Source organism: Carettochelys insculpta, chromosome 3 (assembly GCF_033958435.1).
Source record: "Carettochelys insculpta isolate YL-2023 chromosome 3, ASM3395843v1, whole genome shotgun sequence".
NCBI classification, from domain to species: domain Eukaryota; kingdom Metazoa; phylum Chordata; order Testudines; family Carettochelyidae; genus Carettochelys; species Carettochelys insculpta.
This window is the reverse complement of record NC_134139.1, coordinates 70,473,781-70,492,102: the sequence shown is the minus strand read 5'-3', so window position 1 is coordinate 70,492,102 and position 18,322 is coordinate 70,473,781. Positions and strand designations below refer to the sequence as shown.

The following is an 18,322-nucleotide window of genomic DNA, read 5'->3' as shown; positions in this document are numbered from 1 at the left end:
TAGATATAGTACTTTCTTTTTTGGAGGGAGTTAGAAGTATTGTAAATTTCTTTTCTAGTATTGTTAAAGTCCCACAATGTGAGGTCTTGTGTGGACATTTGTTTATTGATGAGAGTTTCAAGGTTAGAGAGGTCATTCTTGATCCTCTCCTGCTTGTTGTGCAAGATACTGATCTGGTGGTTCTTCAGTTTCTTAGAGTGTATGGCATAGTCTCTCACTATAATCAGTGTGGTATATTGATTGTAATGGGTTTTTCACTTTCAGTCCCTTGGGTACAATATCCGTCTTTTTGTACTTAGAGAGAAAGGTTGTCTGTCTGGACCTGTGTGAGATTTTCATATAGTTGATGCATCTCCTTTCCAAACTGCTAAATGTGGTGCCTTGCATGCTGAACAGTAACAGAGAGGTAGCTGTGTTAGTCTGTAGCCTAACAAAATAGAACAGCAGGCATGTAGCACTTTAAAGATGAACAAAGTAATTTATTAGGTGATGGGCTTTTGTGGGGCAGATCTGATGAGAGTACAGATCACACAAAACCCTACAAAAGCCTAGTCGCTCATTAGTTCACCCATCCCTTGGCAGTGCTTGGGTTAATCATCTGTGTTGCATGATGGTAGGGTCCTCTGCCCCTTGTCTAACGTGCTCCTGGAGAAGCCTCCCTCATATTCATCAACTGAAAATGTCTTTCTCCTGCCCAATTCCCCCTGCCATGTGAATTCCTTTGTATGTTCGTGCTTGAGGTCATCTTTTGTTCTGCTTTTTTGTTAAGTTTCCTTTGCTTGCAAACTCCCTTCCTGTATACTTTAGTATATCTACACTTGGGAATAAACTGAAATTTATTAAAGTTGATTTTCTAACACTAGGGCTGCATCTACACTATCAGATAAAATCAAATTTATTTATATTGATTTTGTAACTCTGGAATTTAGAAATTCGATTTTGACTATCCTCACCTCCCCACATGCTCCTCACAGAGTCAACTTACCATTGCCATACTCAAATTGGCAAACATCGACTGTTACAGTAGTGCATTGTGGGAACCTGTCCCACAGTTCCCTCATCCCCATAGCATTCTGGGTATGCTCCCTGGTCATTAGCATCTTCCCATGTTGCATTTTCCTCATTCTCCTCCCATGCTAAGCAAACATCTATTTTTTCCCACGTGAAGAAAGGAAAAGTATTATCAGTAGGAAAAAAAAATACACTCTCTCTCTCTCTCTCTCTCTCTCTCTCTCTCTCTCTCTTACCAATATGGGAATCATGCCCTGGCTTGCAGGACCTGGTTCTGCAGTCCACTGGACCCCACTGTCGCCCACCTCTTCTTCATCCAGCAAATCAGATTCCGCTTCATCATCCTGCCAACCAACACATGGATCTCATAGGGGACGAGGTTGTGTCTGTCCCCAGAATATCATGAAGCTCATCACAATATTGGCATTGCTGGGGAGATGCCCCAGACCAACCATAAGCTTCTTTGCATTCTTACAGCTTTGCCTCAGCTCCTTGATTTTAATGCAGCACTGCTGAGCATCCCTGATATACCCTTTCGAAATCATGCCTTGTGATATCTTCACATAAATATTGGCATATCTTTTGCTGACTTTGAGCTGAAGGAAGATAACTTCTTCCCCCCACACTGCAATGAGCTCCAGGATCTCCTGATGGCTCCATGCTTGGGCTCTTTTGCAAACTCTTCTTGGGAAATCATGGCTCGGTATGCTGCAAAGGGGTACTTCTGACATCTGCTTGCCACACTGCTCAGAGAAGAAGGGAAATGGGTTCAGAATTCCCAGGCTGATGACCAATGCTTCCAGTCACCTACTTCCTGCTCACCTGGACAGCAGCAAAGGTGAAAGGATGACCAGAAAGGACATGCCAAGGGTCATTGTGGGATAGTTTCAGAGGCTAATAAAATCTATTTTAATAACACTGCTGTCTGTTCTTGTATAAGTAGACATTGTAAAATTGACTTTTAGGAGTTACTTCCAGTGAATTCAGCATTACAAAAGTTGACATTAGAGCCCTTTAAAATTGACCTATTGAGCACTGTGGTGTAGACTGATGGTTTATAAAATCAACCTAAGAGCCTTAAATTTGACTTAATCTACCAGTGTAGGCCTGGCCTAGGAAGAAGTGTCTTCTCCCAGCTAATGCGAACCAATTGTTTCAAGGAGTTTAAGTTTGAATACAATTACCATTTTCCTTGGCTTGCTAGAGATATTATGCAACACTGCTAATTTAGGGTGGATCCACATACCCAAAGACTTTCTACAACACAATAATTTCATGATAAAAATCTCATAGGATCACACACAATTCAGAATACAGAGCACTCAGGGTTTCACATTAAAGCTAGCACAGTTTATTTGTTTTACTGTTTGCATTTGAAATAGTATGTTTGCAAGGACAATAGCCCCGCAAATTTTGTTGGCTATGAGGTAATGTAAGCTGATATATTTTTACTGCAGTGATGTGTCACCCTAAAGGAATCTGTTATTTTGATTTCAGCATGCGAGACAGAAGCGGGGAAAGTTTATCAGGTATCACTAGAAGAACACATCCAGCCTTTCAAAGACAACATGGAACAATTCATTAATCAAGGTAGGTAATGAAACATCATTTAACCTTTTCAGGAAGATTGAAGGCAAGTTATAAGAACAATGTTTATACATTGAGAGTAAAGAGAGCGTTTATTCTGGCATCCTAAAAAAGATGTGGAATTGTGTAATAAGATGCCACACAGTATGAAAAGGTCTATAGGAGGACTCCTTGGTACTGTCAGTGAGTCAGTCTCTTGAGTGGCAGCAAAGACAGATGCTATTGGCTCATGCATGTGAACTCAGCATGAGTTTCCAATGCTAGTAAAAAGCAGTTTCTCAATTTTTGTTTCTTGATTTTTTTTTTTTAAGCTGGGCTCATCTCTAAAGCTGTGACTGTTGTATATGCGTCGAAAGGGCGGTGTATGCAGAGCAGAGGTCATGTTTCAGTCCTTCAGATTGCAAAACTTATGACTAATTTTTTTAAGCAAACACAGAAGTCAAATCCAAAGTAATTCCTTTGCACAGACTTGTGGAGAATGTTGTGGGAGGCCTAAATTCAAATATATCTATGCTGGTCTTGTCCCTGAACACCAAGAAGAAAGTACCATAACAGGGGATGTGCAGTGCAATTGCCACACCCCATTGTCAAGAGCCTGGAGTAGTTGTATTAGTTTAGGAGCAGGGGTGTGCAGCAGCACTGCAAGTGAGGCACTGTTCTGAATCGGAATGTTCTCTCCTTGACTTGGCCATGCTGTTTCTCTGGCCAGTGCAGTCTACTTTTTTGGCTGTTCCTGTCCCCACTCCAGCTTTCTGTTGTAGCCTGTAAGGGTATATATGTTTGGTGTATAGCTTGTAAGCCTATATTCAGTCCTATCTATTCTCTTCAATCTTTCACTGTTTTATTCTATTTTAGCAGTTAATCAAGGGGCCTACAGGGCATCACAAGCTGTAAGATAACAATGTACAAGCTAACTTTTTTGTATATTTAGGTAAGTGTGAGTATACAGAAATTTCTGTCCCTTGTAACTCATCTAGTATAACTGCAAAGGGACCAAAGAGATCAGTGTGCTGATATAGAATTTGACATTATTTTGTCTAAAGGGGCCAAAAATACAATGGCCCTGTCAGAATTATAGTCCTGTTTTACCATAAAGTAGACTGGAGCCATCATGTAGTACTTCTCAGTGTTTTAACTACCAGTACCCATTTTAGCGGTTTGTTCCCCGAGGTCGAGAAGTGATATCTCCTGTGTATTCAAAAGGGTGTGTTAGTTTAATCCTCCAATCAAATGTGCATCCCCTTAAAATCTTAAGGTCTGGTTTTGGGAGGCATGGCTGTAGTGACACAAAAAGGCCTTTAGCACCCCACAGCTCACAGCATTAACACAGCTTCCTCTTCCTCAAAGCAAAGATCTTTATTCCTCAGAGAGGATTTTCCTTCTTTTTACTAGTACTAGTACTTCTTTAATTCTTTAAAGCTTTCTCTTCTATAATGCTTTCTCACCTCCAGTGGAGTTAGGCTTATTCAGCTCCTGGGTTCTTCCACAGGGAGCATGAGTATGATGTTGCACAAGCCATTGGCATTTGCATAGTCAAGCTTCATTTATGTAATTAACCAGGGGGATCAAATCTGTTATGTGATCATTGCTGTAGGCATTTGATTGTGTGAGATTTTTACTAACCTTGCGATTAGAATTGTGCTTCTCTTATGTTACTCACAGTCAGACTGCTGCAAGTCCCAAGACCTGCCTCCAGATATGGAACTCTTTCACTTCTTAATGTCTGTAGTCAGGGCTGGAGGGTAAGCCTAGAGATTCTTAGGTCAGATTGGTGACCCAATACACAGAACAATACTCCTCAAATTCCTGATTCTATTCAACACCGTAACCATACAACAAAATAGAAGACAAAAATATGTGTGAAAAGTGAGAGTTTCCACTGCTAATCCCTTTTAGATGTCAATAGTGCTGATGTCTAGAGCTGTGTTAGGTAATCTTCACGAATTAAAATTATCATTGATGGATCATATTAGATTTCAAAGCCAGTTATTTATTTACTACAAGCTAGTCGGATAAAAAGGAATGACTTTGCTTCCTAATTGGATAGTCAAATGTAAATAGATAGTCTTATAGTGGTGATTAATATGTGTTCATCAACTGCTATGATGTTGCATGCCACTGAAAAACCTTATTAGATTATTCAACTTAATGGCTGTAGCCAAATCACCACTTGACCAATCAAATGCAAATCACCAGATCCCCAGTCCTTGCCAAACAGGTCTTTAGCTGTGTCCTGAAACAGCTGGTAATGTCTACTTTGGAATCAGAGAGACATAGGTTTATGCTTGATGCCACAATGATAGCGTTTAGCTGCTAGCTGGTTTTGGCATCTAGCTTGTAATGCATATGCAAAAAAGCTTATATATGTAAAAGGCAGAACAACAAATTAAAGGTAATTTGTCAATAAAATGTAGAGATTCTTTCAGTCAGATGATGTGTTAGGAGCTAGAACTTAAGGTATAATAACCATTTTACGATTTTTTCTTAAAACGGGAATAAATTGAACATGAAGTTTATTTCACTTATAAATCAGAAGAAACTCAAATGATGTTTCTTTATCCCTTTAGGAAAGGAAAATGAAAACATTATTAATGATTGTAAAAATTGCCTGGCTCCCTCTTTTAATCTGCTCACAGCTTTTCAGAGTGTATACCTGTAATACTACCTCACAGTCCATTCCTTGTTGTGGTGAGGTGGTTTGTGTGTCTCAGTGACCCAGAGAGCTATGCCAGCAGGAGCTACAGCTCCTGGAATGGTCACCCAAATGGGGCAGGTCAAAGGGTAGAGACCATACAAATTTGCATCACCTCTGCCCTGAGGTAAAAGGGATTGGCTTAGGGTTAGCAACCCTATCCATAAAAAAGCAAAAGTTACAGAAACATCTACAAAGAAACCTACAACTACACAAGGCTTGGGAGGAGTTGACAATCCAGTCTGACAGAGTATGAAGCATGGCAGGGAAGGCTGAAAGGGAGCTGATCCACAGATGGCTCTTCTCTCACGCAGTATAACCACCCAGTTTGATAAGTGGAGTGTTCAGACCTTGTATCACATGGGGAAGACAGCACAGATTGCTAGTTTTGGGCTTGTGTGAGACAGGATGGACACAATCTGGGCATCTACATCTGGCAACAGGTGAAACTCTTATCTATTCAGGACATGAAGAAGAGGGTGCACCACACACAGATGGTGTGGGCTTTATGTTAACAAGAGAAGCATCTGCAGCTTTAATGGAGTGCACAGCAGTATGCATCATCACAGCCAGATTCTGCACGAAAGTGGGAAAGGTACTAATTGTGAAACATTTTGCACTAAACAATGAAGCAGCTGAAGAATGTACAACAGACTTCTATGAGAAACCACTAAGTGTGGGGAAACAGAAAGCAAAGAAGGATATGTTCATTTGATAAGTAATTTCAATGTGAAAATTGGAATCATAAATACAGGCTGAGAATAGACCGTGAGAAAAGAAGACCTAGGCGACATGCATGAAAATGGAGAGCACTTCAGTGACTTTTGTTCCTTCAACAGATTGGTGATAGATGGTAGTGTTTTTCAACACAAAAGGATCCATAAGGTCACTTGGGTTTCACCGGAACACCAGTCAGAAAACCAGATCTATCACATCTGTATTAGCGGTTCTTTCAGAAGATTGATGAGGACATCTGTGCTAGAAGAGGAGCAGATGTAGGTTCAGACCACCATTTGGTCACAGTAAAATTTAAGTTCAAGGTCAAGAGGTACACAACAAAAGTGACCAAGCTAGGATTGAGATTCAACATGGAGCAGCAGAAGGATTTAGAGACAAGACTCGGTTTCCAAGTGGAGCTGTCCAACAGATATGCCCTTCTGGCAAACCTCAAAGCATCCTGAAAGATGCTACTGTGGAATAAATTTGGGAACACACCAAAACAGCCTGGAAATAAACCTGCAATAGAACATTGGGAAAGTGGACAAGGTGTCACTAAGAATGGATCACAGCAGAAAGTCTGAGAAAAGTGAAAAACGAAAGGACAGAAAAGCAGCAGTCAACAACAGCAAAACAAGAGTAGCCAAGGTGGAAGCTCAGAGACTGTATTCAGAAGCCAACAGAGAAGTTAAAAAGGCCATAAAAAGGGACAAGAAGAACTCTGTGGAAAACCTTGCACAACAACCTGAACAAGCTGCAGCACAGTGAAGCCTGAAAGAGCTCTATAACATCACACAGAAGGTAGCTGGTTCATGGCATACAGTGAATCAGCCAGTACAGGTTAAAGAGGCGCATGTGCTAACAAACGCAAGTGAGCAGTGAAGTAGGTGGAAGGAACACTTCGAAGAGCTGTTGGACCACCCTGCCCACATGGAACCTCCTGAGTTACCACCTGCAAATATACTGCTGCAAATTAACAGCAGCAGACCTACAGCAGAAGAAATCAGAAAAGCACCTGACACAGACAACATCCCCCCAGAAGCAATCAAGGCAGATAGTGAGACATCAGTCAACATGATGAAATTTGGGACATTAGGAAATTTGGGGTGCTGAAGACATCCCACAAAACTGGAAGCATGGCTACCTTTTCAAGCTTCCAAAGAAAGGCAACCTGAAGGAACGCAGGAACTGGAGGGGCATCGCCTTACTGTCTGTTCCAGGAGAAGTGTTCAGTGGGCTTCTGTTGGAGTAAATACAGAAGTTGATAAACAGCTCAGGGAAGAACAGGGTGGCTTCCAAAGTGAGAAATCCTTTACCAGCCAAATAGGAACTCTGAGTGTCACCTTTTCTGTTCTTGATCAAAATGAACTGGATTATGAACAGGACAACAGATGGCTATCAACGAAGTATTCAGTGAACACTTTTCAAACAGCTAGAGGACATTGCTTTTGCTGATGATGTCACCCTCCTTTCATGCCAACATGAAAGGATGAAAGAAGTCACAACACTGGACAAAACTGCCTCAATGTCTAAACTGAGCATTAACAAGGAAAAGACCAAGACAATGAGCATCAACTAGTCCAACACCACCACCATTGCACTGGGAGGGGATGACCTGGAAGATATGAAGTAATTCATCTACTTGGGGAGTATTATGGGCATAGATAGAGGAACAGATAAGGATATTGATGCCAGAATAGGGAAAGCAACAACTGCATTCAAGACTCTCCGTCCCATGTGCAATTCATAAATAATATCTGTGAAGATGAAACTGCAGATCTTCAGCACAAATGTGAAGAGTGTGCTCTTGTATGGATGTGAGACATGGCATACTAAAAATTCTTCAAATCACAAGCTGCAGTCATTCATAAACAGATGCCTGAGGTACATCATTCACATCAAATGGCAAGACAAGTGAGGAGCTTTGGAACGGAGCAGGGCAAGAACCAATTGACATTAAAATCAAGAGAAGAAAGTGGGCATGGCTAGGCCACACTCTCAGAAAACCATCATCCAGCATAGTCTGTCAAGCTCTCACATGGAACCCGCAAGTAAAACACAAAAGAGAGAGACCTCAGACAACATGGAGGTCTACTGAGATTGAAGGACAACAACTGGAGTACTCCTGGGGTCAGCTAGAAGTTTTGTCCCCAGACAAAATGAAGTGGAGGAGACTTGTAAATGACTTGTGCTCAACGCAGAGTACAGGGGTTATGTAATAGTAATAGTAGTATGCCTGCAACAGTGAACTCCACAGAGTGATAATGTGGAGGAGAAGTAATATCATTCAGTATGTTCATTATCATGTACTTACCAGACATTTCATTTCTCAAGGTGATCCCCTTTGCTACTCTTGTGTTCATTTTGGGGCAGCAAGAAAAGAAGATATTAACAAAATTGGTCCCTGGAAGTGTAGTCTCCCATCAAAATGGGCAGATGTTACTCCTTTTGGCATTAGTGGGAGTTCTGTGATCACTGGTGGAAGAAGAAACACCATAATCTCAGAAGACCAGCAAAGATAAAATATAAGGTGCCTGTTCTAATGGAAATTATTACAAGTAGTGTGATGAGCATAGATGTGTTCTAAATAAACTAGTCTACATTTCTTTAAACCTTGCAAAGGGTATTTCTCAAAAATGTGCCACAATATTACTGTATGGAAGATAGAGCTTAACATATGGGAGAAAAGAATCCTTTGGTAAAGTTCCAAAAATAAAGTAATTTTAAAATACTTTCCATTATGAAATCCTTTGTTTTTACTTGGTGGGATTGAATTCAGACTTGAAAGAGGCCATGTTTAAAGCAGGATTTCTCTTTCCTGCTCAGTGTTTGACAGGCTTTTGATCTAGATATTTTTCTAAGGGCCTTTGTTGTTTATGTAGGCATAATCGATGAGTCTTTTCAGCTAGTCTGAACACACAAGATCATTTAGAAAAACACAGGGACAACTTTTGGCACCTTTGGGGGATTTGGGTGTTTATATATAAATGTGTCTTCTGAGCAAAGTAAAATAAAGTTTAACTTCTTTTGTATTTAAAGTTCAGTTTCTCCAAAGCAAGGAGGAGTTTTCAACTTGCAGTTAAATGTGTAACTTTTCACATGGTTAAATTACTTGGAATGTTTTTGTGATGCTTTTCAGAGCAGGTAACTCTTCTCTATAATGGGATTCACAAGTTCAAAGTAACATTTATAGCACATTCCATTGATACTTATTGCTAACATTGCCAGGCAGAAGCTTAAAATGAGAAACAATCTTCCAGTGTGGAGAGCTGGGCACAGTAGTTAAACATCTCTGGAGTTAGATAAGAGCTTTAGAGGAGCAGCCACAGGTTGAGAACAGTAGTATTAGTTTCACCTTTAATTCAAATATTGTATCTTCTCTGGCTGAATTTTGTATGTAAAAGGGAAACAAAAGTAAGTAAACTTGTAAAAATCTAGCAAATGCACAAAAGATCAGGGCTCAGAATCATGTCAGACTTATTTTTAAATGGGAAAGAATTTTTAGGGGAAAAATCAATCCATATGCATTTCAGCTATTACATTGTCGGAGGATTTGAAACAGACAGATGTTGTTACAATTTCCTAATTTTTTTTATAATTACTTTGCAAGCTGTATATGTAAATGAGCAACCCAGGTACCAAAGAAACCCCTCCAACCACAGGCTTCCAGTTCCTTTTCTGCAGGGCTTTAGTTTCATTTCTTCCAAATGAACTGTCTTGATCCCCTTTAATCTGAAGTCTTCTGCAAGAGCCTGTCTACTTCCTGGAGGATTATAATCAATAGACTATCCAAAGAGGAGTCAAAGGCAACTCTCTCCTTCCTAACCTGCTTCCTGCAGAATTTCACTCAACAGACCATCTGCCTGAGGTCATCCATTAGGTTCTTTCCCCTCCCAAGCATATCCTACAAGTCTTCACTCTTCACAGCTCCCTCTTCAGCTGAGCTACTTGCTGACTTAGAGAATTAGGTGATCTTCAAACTATGACCCAATCCCTTGCTTCAAACTTATCTACTGAGACAGCTGACGGTCAAAGGGGAAGAGTTATGTCTAACTCCACCTAAAGACTCAGCCACCCTGTGAGACATTTGTTTTATGTTGCATATGGCTCTGTTACATTTGAACCATTTGTGCTGAAATTGTGTGCACCAAAGGCCTTATTTTTTTTTCAAAAATATTTCAGTAAAAGCAAATTAGCTACTTCTAAGGAAGAAATTAGGGAAAAAAGTATATTGTATAAAATGAAAAAAAATAGCATGTTGTTTCCTTTTGCAAAAGTTATATTTTGGTGGTTTCTTTGAAGCGTTCTAGCCACCTGCATGATTTGGAACAGGAATTTGAAACTAGACAGAGAGTTGATCTTGGTGTTAGACCAGTACCTGTTTCTGTCCCCATTAAAACTTATCCAGGTTTAGTTTAATTGTGAGTGTTCAAAATTGCCAATTGCCATGTTTGATAAAGGCTTTTGTTGTACTTCACCCTGTCTTGGGACAAAACTTCTAGCTGGCTCCAGGAGTACCCCAGTTGTTGCCCTTCAATTGCAGTAAATCCACTTTGTCCAATATCTTCCTCTTTTTCATATACCTTCTGGGTTCTATTTGAGAGCTTGATGGACTATGCTGGTTGATGATTTCCTGAGAATGTGCCCTAGCCATCCCCACTTTCTTCTCTTGATTTGAACATCAAATGGTTCTTGTCCTGCTCTATTCCAAAGCTTCTCATTTGCGACAAAGTCTTGCCATTTTGAGTGACGGATGTACCTCAGGCATCTGTTTGAGTGTCTGTAGCTTGTGGTTTGAAAACTTTTTAGTAGCCTAGTCTCACATCCATAAAAGAGCTCAGAATATTAACATCCATTTTTCAGTGTACTAGTATGACAATGGCACTTGCTTTGGAGTTAAAACTAGAAATTGAGATACTTATCCAATTGTTATTCAGTTTAAAACTATCAAATTCTGTCGTGTATCTCATGGACCATGGCAATTTCATCTCTTTTTTAAGCTTGAAGTGTAATTTTTCTTTTAATATGATTATTAAATGTCACTCTATTCCAGGAGATGCATTTTATTATGGGAGCCGTCCTTGTTAAAATATACTGGCTACACTATGAAGTTGATTTGGAAATAAATAAGAACTGGCAAATTTTCTTGAGCAGCATACTGTTTCTTGTGTATCTAAGCAGATGATGATGTATAATCCAAGGGTAGGGTGCCACTTCCCAGGATATATTCTGTAGAAATGGGAAGAAAATTCCCAGCATGGGGGGGTGACAGAAGTGGGGTTACCCTTTTGAAAGGCTGAAAATCGAATGAGGGGATTTGAAAGCTTGGCTTTCAAAAGATAGCAACCACACGCAAAAACTTGGATCAAAGCATCGATCCACCCTTTCAAAAGACGACTGCTTTCTTTCAAAAGGGAGCGTCCAGATGGCTCCAGGCACTCTTTCAAAAGAAGGGAGCCAGAAATGCAATGGATGGGGTCACATGGTCGACAAGCCCTTCTGGTGGTGTAGTCAGCCACTTCCTTAATGGGCCCCTCACCAACACCCACAGACTGAATGAGCTGAGTGATGCCCAGCTGCCCCCAGCCAAGCAGAGCTCAGTGTGTAGCAGCATGGAGTCCCAGCTGCTGTTTCTGACTGAGGACACGTTACTCTTGGAGACTGTACTGGTACTGCTATGCACAGTCATTGCAGCCGCTTCCTATCTACTCAGGTGGCTGAGCAGCCCCTGGAGCAATGGAGTCCCCCTGCTCATGACCCAACCACACACCCCCGTTGCCCCAGTGCCTCTGGATCCACCACAGCAGCACTGACTGGTAGGACCGCCTAGTGCTGGGGGAGTGGGATGATGCCCGATGAATCTGCAACTACCACAAGAACAGGCAGACCTTTCATGAGCTCTGCCACTGGCTCACCCCTGCTCTCAGGCACCAGGACACCTACATGTGGCCCATTCTCTCCCTCGAGAAGTAGGTCACCATAACCATATGGAAGCTGGCCATCCTGGACTCCTGGCTCTCTGTGGGACACCAGTTTGGAATGGGCAAGGCCACCATTGGCTCTGTACTCATGGAGGTAAGCTGTGCCCAGGTTACACGCCCTCCACAGGAAGGGGACCGGGAGTTCCAGGGCAAGGGAGACCCTCAGTGGCAGGGGATGGGGAGGGGCTCAGAGGAGCATGAGGGGTCAGGGGGCCAGGAACGTCCCACCACATCCTCACAAGAGCACATATCCTCCTTCCCATGCAGGTTGTCCAAGCCATCAATGCTATGCTGCTGCACAGGGTCATCTGCCTGAGGGATCCAGATGCCACCATCACAGGATTCACTGCACTCAGCTTCCCAGACTGTTTCAGCGCCCTGGATGGGATGCACATTCCCATCTGCACCCTGGCATATAGTGCTGGCCAGTACATGAATTGCAAGAGCTACCATTAGGTGGTGCCCCAGGCCCTGGTGGAGTCTAGAGGACAGTTCACAGATGTCTATGTAGGCTGGACCGGCCAGACACACAACACCCATGTGTTCTGGAACTCTGGGCTTTGTTGGCGCATGGAGGCTGGCACCTTCATCCCCCAGCAGGAGATTCTGGCTTGTGATGTCACCATGCCTCTCTGCATGGTGGCAGATGTCACCCACCATGTGCAGCCGTGGCTCATGCAGCCCTATATGGGCCACCTTGACCCCACCCAGGAAGCATTCAACATCCTCTTCAACCAGTCCCACAACAAGGTTGAGCAGGCCTTCAGGTGCCTTAAGGGATAGTGGCAGTGCCTCCTCTCTTGGCTGGAGGTCGGGGTGCTGAACATGCCACAGGTGGTGGGCAGCTGCTCTGCCCTCCACAATGTCATGGAGGGCAAGGGAGATGCCTTTGTGCATGGGTGGGCAGCCAAATTCCGCCCCAGATAAGAGCAGCCAGGTGCTACACCCATTCATCAGGCACGCCAGGATGGGCTGTGCATCAGGGGGCCCTCCAACAGAGCTTCACTGACAGGTTCCAGTTACCCCTCACCACCCACCCACAACTATCCCCCACACATATCCACCCCTCACCATCCCCAGTACTCCATCAACACATCCATCCCTCACCATCCCTCCGTGAAGAGCCCAGCACATGGGGGAGTTAGTCAAATGAAACATTTACTACCCACTACTGAAATTGTTAACTGAATGAACAAAAACCTATATACAGGGGGAGGAGACTGAACAATGTACCTAGGGCAGACGGGAGGGACCTCAACCTGGAGAGGGGTGAGAGGGATCATTCCAGGGCTGAGGTGAAAGGCCACAAGCCCTGTCAGCCAGCCGAATCCAGTCTCTCCCTGGGTTCTGGGGTCCTTCAGCAGGCCTGGGATTGGGTGGGTAGCACTGGGAGGTATGTCTGTGGGAGGGGCTCAGCAGCAGGGGGTTCAGAGCGGGGGGCAGAAGGGGAGGCAAGGAGGCTGGCCACATGTTCATGCAGGATGCTGCTTATGTTCTTCAGGTTGTCCATGACCCTGTCACAGGCCACCCTCTGCCATGCCATGTCGGCCTTGGCAAAGCAAAGGTGCCACTCAGCCACCTTGGCCTGATGGCAGCTGTCCATTTCATCCTCTGCCCACCAAGGGGTGTTTCCAGCTGCAGGCCTAACTGATGCTGTGTGTGGGGAAGCCTGGGCATTCTCCACCACTGCCACAGGGCTCTCTGGGATGACAGAGAGCATGGGGCTCTCCTGGCCCTTGGATGGGATAGCTGTAGGGAGAGAACAGCAGCATGTTGGTAGCGTATTATAGCCCTTGGAGCTGTGACCGTGGGGCCACATCTTCCCTGATAATCCTCTTATTGTTAACATCTGTGTAGAAAACCTTCTTGTTACCCTTCACATCCCTTGCCAGCTGCAGTTCCAATTGTGCTTTCACTTTCCCAATTACTGCCCGGCATTCTCCAGCGATATTTTATGCTCCTCAGTCACTTCTCCACATTTCCATTTCTTACTCACATCTGTTTTGAGTTTAAGCTGACCAAGGATTTCCCTCTTAAACCAAGCTGGTTGCCCACCATATTTGCATTTCTTACTATGCAGTGGGATGGTTTGTTCCTGTGCCTTCATTAAGACTCCTTTAAAATACTGCCAGTTCTCTTGAACTCTTTTCCCCTATATCTTCATCTCCCAAGGGATCCTACCCATCAGTTCTCTTTGGGAGAGAAAGTCTGCTTTTTGAAATCAAGGGTCTCTATATTAGTGCTCATCTTTGTTCCTTTTGTCAGGATCCTGAAATCTGTGATTTCATGGTCGCTGCAGCCCAGGTTTCCTCCCACTCCTGTTTCTCCTACTAGTTCTTCCCTGTTTGTGAGCAGCATGTCAAGTTGTACACAACCTCTGGTCAGTTCTTTCAGCACTTGTACCAAGAAGTTATCGCCAACATTCTCCAAAAACTACCTGGATTGTCTGTGTGCTGATGTATTGGTCTCCCAACAAATATCTGGATGATTAAAGTCTTCCTTGAAAACCAGGGCCTGTGATTTGGAAGCTTCTCTCAGTTGTCTGAAGAATTCCTCATCTAACTCATCTCCCCGATCTGGTGGTCTATAGCAGATCCCAACTACATCATCAGCTCTGTTGTTTCCACCTCTAAGCTTTACCCCAAAGACAATGAACTGTTTTTAATCCCTCCTTATACTGGAGCTCTGAGCTACCTTACTGCTCACTCACATTGGCCTATTCTACAAAGGCCACTTCCTTCGGAAGCAGCAGCTAATACCGGGAGCGAAAGTGGGATGACTTGGTTGGCATTGATCCTACTTGAAGCAGGGTGCTGGACTAGATGATCTCCTGAGGTCCCTTCCAGCCCCATGGTTTTATGATTCTATGATTTTATCTGCATTCTGCCATATATTTTGTTATGGCAGTCTTGGATGACAACCCAGCACACGTTCAATTTTAAGAGCACTTCCGCTGCACATTTGACAAAACTCAAAACAGGTACCAATGTGAGATTTATAAAGACAGCTAAAGTGTTCAGTCAAAGGTTTAAGAATCTGAAGTGCCTTCTGAAATCTTAGAGGGACAAGGTGAGCATCAAGCTGTAGAAAATCTGACAGGAACAACACTCCAATACAGTAACTACAGAAACTGAGCCACCAGAAGAGAAATTTACCTTCTGTTGGTGGTGTCTGACTCAGATGATGAAAATGAATGTTCATCTGTCTATACACTGCATTTTATTATGGAAGCATTTCCCCTGAAATGATAGCTGAAGCATGTAAAGCCAGATGAAGGTTTAGCATGCCTCGCACATAAATATCTTAAAACACTGGCTACAATAGTGCCACTTCTCAGGGAATATCACCTTGTTGTGATGAAACATGTGTATTCCAATGATCCTTAGATTTATGCTGTCAGGAGCTTTATGGAGATGAGGGCATGTCCCAGCCAAAGTATGGCCCAGTTCCCTCAAATCTGCTATGGTGAATCTGGCAGAATAGGAATATGAGGCCTCAACATCTGTGGATGCAGCTGAAGGCTGCAACCAGCTGAAGATCTCCAGTCATCTTTCTCTGCCACAGGGCCCCAGACCTACATTTTGTCATTATATCAGTTTCCCCATTTTAAGAGAGATTATGTGCAATCTTCTACCATGGTAAATAACACTTTTCCAGACTTCCATTCAGGGAGTAGCAGTGATGATGATGACGACAGCAGTGCCATGTAAATACTTTTTTCTACATCCATATATTCTAAAATATATTTAAATAAATGATATTCTAATATTGTTTAACAGTGGAAATAATCACAGCTATTTGTTAATCTTGAAATAAGTCAAGATTTTTTTACTCATTTGAAGACTGAAATATTGAAAAAGCTCAAATGAAATTTCATACTTAAATGTCTTTAATCAATCTTCTGCCAAAAACTTGCTATGAATTTAGTTGTCATGAGAAATCCAGACTTGGTAGTCCTGTAGGATCATCCTTCTATTGCACTGTGGCTTTGTCATGAAGATGGAATAAAAAGCATTTATACATGATTATTTACTTGGCTCTCAATTCAGTGTAAACAGAAGTATTGAAAACTACAGCATTATAGTGATTCATTGTAATGGAATTGTATCTATTTGAAACACAAACAAAAACAAAAAAAACCCTCATTCCACAGGAAAGTGAGTGGGAAAAATATTCATAGCTAATTATAAACAAATAGTAGTTAACATTTTTAAATAAAATGAAAAAAAGAAAAAAAAAAGAAGAAATGGTTCTTGTTGCCTTCCGTCTGAGATTACATAGTGCATTCATGTAATCAGGTACCTGAGAAGATGCGATATTCCATTAAGTGAGAGCAGGAGATCACATGGGATGACAATTTTTGTGCCTCTGCTTGTTCACAGTCCTTTGCAACATGTTCAGCAGAAACAGCTTAAGCTGCTAAAAGGTTTTTAGTTCAGACAGCGAAAATAGTCTGTGATCATCGGATCAAAATCAGAACGCAGGACAGCAACATAAAGTTGTGGTTGAGCAAAAAGTTTAAGATGAATTTGAGAATGAAGTTGGACTATACCTCCTCTTAATACCACAACGCCTGCTTGGAGTGTTTTCTCCATTTGCCTTAAATAATCGGCCTTGTAAGTGCTTATCCCAGTACATTTGGACATACAGTACCTGGTAAGCCCTATTTTTCTGTTTATTTTGTAGGAAATTTCCAGGGATGATTCATATTCAGGATTCAGTACAGGCCCCCCCCCACACACACAAAGCCACTAAGTTTGCCACTGTTGTGGTCTGACGATTATTGGTGCATTCACTTTCTTTAAATACTTCCACAGAACCCATTTATTTCTGTTCTTTTCCATCTATAAGCACAACTTCATTTGCTTTCCAATGCCATTGCTGTCCCTGACCATATTAAGGGATGTTAAGCATACAACAATAGAGTAAACAGCATCCAAAAAGTTATACCAGTAGTGAATGCTCAAAAGCAGATGGAGAGGGGAATTATTGTGTGGAAAAGAAAATATTTGCTCCTTCAAGTGATTTCCCTTTTTCATTTTGTCTTGCTATTCTGCCTTGATCTTCTACCCTTAATATAGTCTTACAGACATGTCTCCATTGCTCGGGCAGCCCCTAAAGGGCTTGCAAATGGAACCCTGTGTGAGAAGGGGACAAAGGGGGAGCATTTGCATTCTTCAGAGATTAGGAAAGAATGTGTAGGCTAGTCTTTTTTAACTGGTCTAGCATGAAGTTTTTGGCCTGTGCAAGCTGTTGCACACTTTCTTCTTTATCTTGTTTTCTCTCCCTGCATTGGGGAGAGAGTATTGGCTGAAGAACCAGAAAGGACATCCTAGAGTTCAACCCAAGGAGGGAAGAGGTGAGGAATTAAGAGGTCTCTTTCAAACTTCTTACACCCTTTCTCCAGAGCAAGTCTCTCCTTTTGTCCTTGATTTCTGTCTAGGTGGCTGGTTGCCCAGATTGGGTGAGATATGTGGCAATTTTGTTCTTTTCTTACAAGTTCCAGCTAGTGCTCAGTTTCACTGTCAATGGTGAATAAACTTTATTGGCTCTAATTAAAAGTCCACTTGCAATGAGAAGTGCAACATTGGTTTGTAAATTTGAGCCCTTTTTGCCCCAACTCCTCTTTACAAATTCAGCCTCCCAAATAAGGGATATAATGGTACAGAAACAGAATAATCTCTGCTGGTTGAAAGAGAATTATGTTTGGCTTCTGGTCTGTATGGCACATTTAACTCTAGGGCTGGTAGAGTTAAATATCTTTATAATAGATCTGGAAATTGGGATGAGCAATGAAATAGCCAGATATGCAGATAAGAACTTGAAGGAGCTGCAAATATAGAACATGCTGCAATTTGGAGACTACTTAGAAGATGAAGTATTTAGCATTTACTGTCCCGTGAAAATCAAGTTTATTGCAGAAAATTCAAACATCTGCTCAGGGGAGAGAAAACAGGAGTATGTTAGGAAAGTGGTATTTGATGATTTTTGTCAACAAAGCCCAGGGAACGTCCAGAACTTTTGTCAACAGCTGTACTCCACTTCCCATGAGGAATAATGTGGCCAACTCACACGGGAGCTCACACTGTGATCCCAGCATGGGGAATCAAGTACAAGGTAATGTGCACCACCCAGACCCAGCAGACAGCCCCCAGGCATGGGCGCCAGCCTGCTGCCAGCCATAAGGGAGGCCAAATGAGCCGCAAGGTGCCAGGAGAGATGGGGCCTGCCAACACCTGCCACAGCTGGAAGTGGGCTAGTCAGAATGGTGACGGCCTGACCCAGACACATTGAGGAGTATGGCACCCAGCCCATGGGCTTGGATACAGCACTG

General features: G+C 42.6%; 1 protein-coding gene across 1 annotated transcript in view; it reads left to right on the top strand.

Moving 5' to 3' along the window:
- The window catches only part of FMN2 (formin 2), a 265,037-nt gene that overhangs the window by 184,064 nt on the left and 62,651 nt on the right, over positions 1-18,322 (top strand). Inside the window, exon 16 of the mRNA XM_074989102.1 lies at positions 2,509-2,601. Coding sequence (XP_074845203.1) covers positions 2,509-2,601 — 93 coding nt within the window. The remainder of the gene's footprint in view (positions 1-2,508; positions 2,602-18,322) is intronic.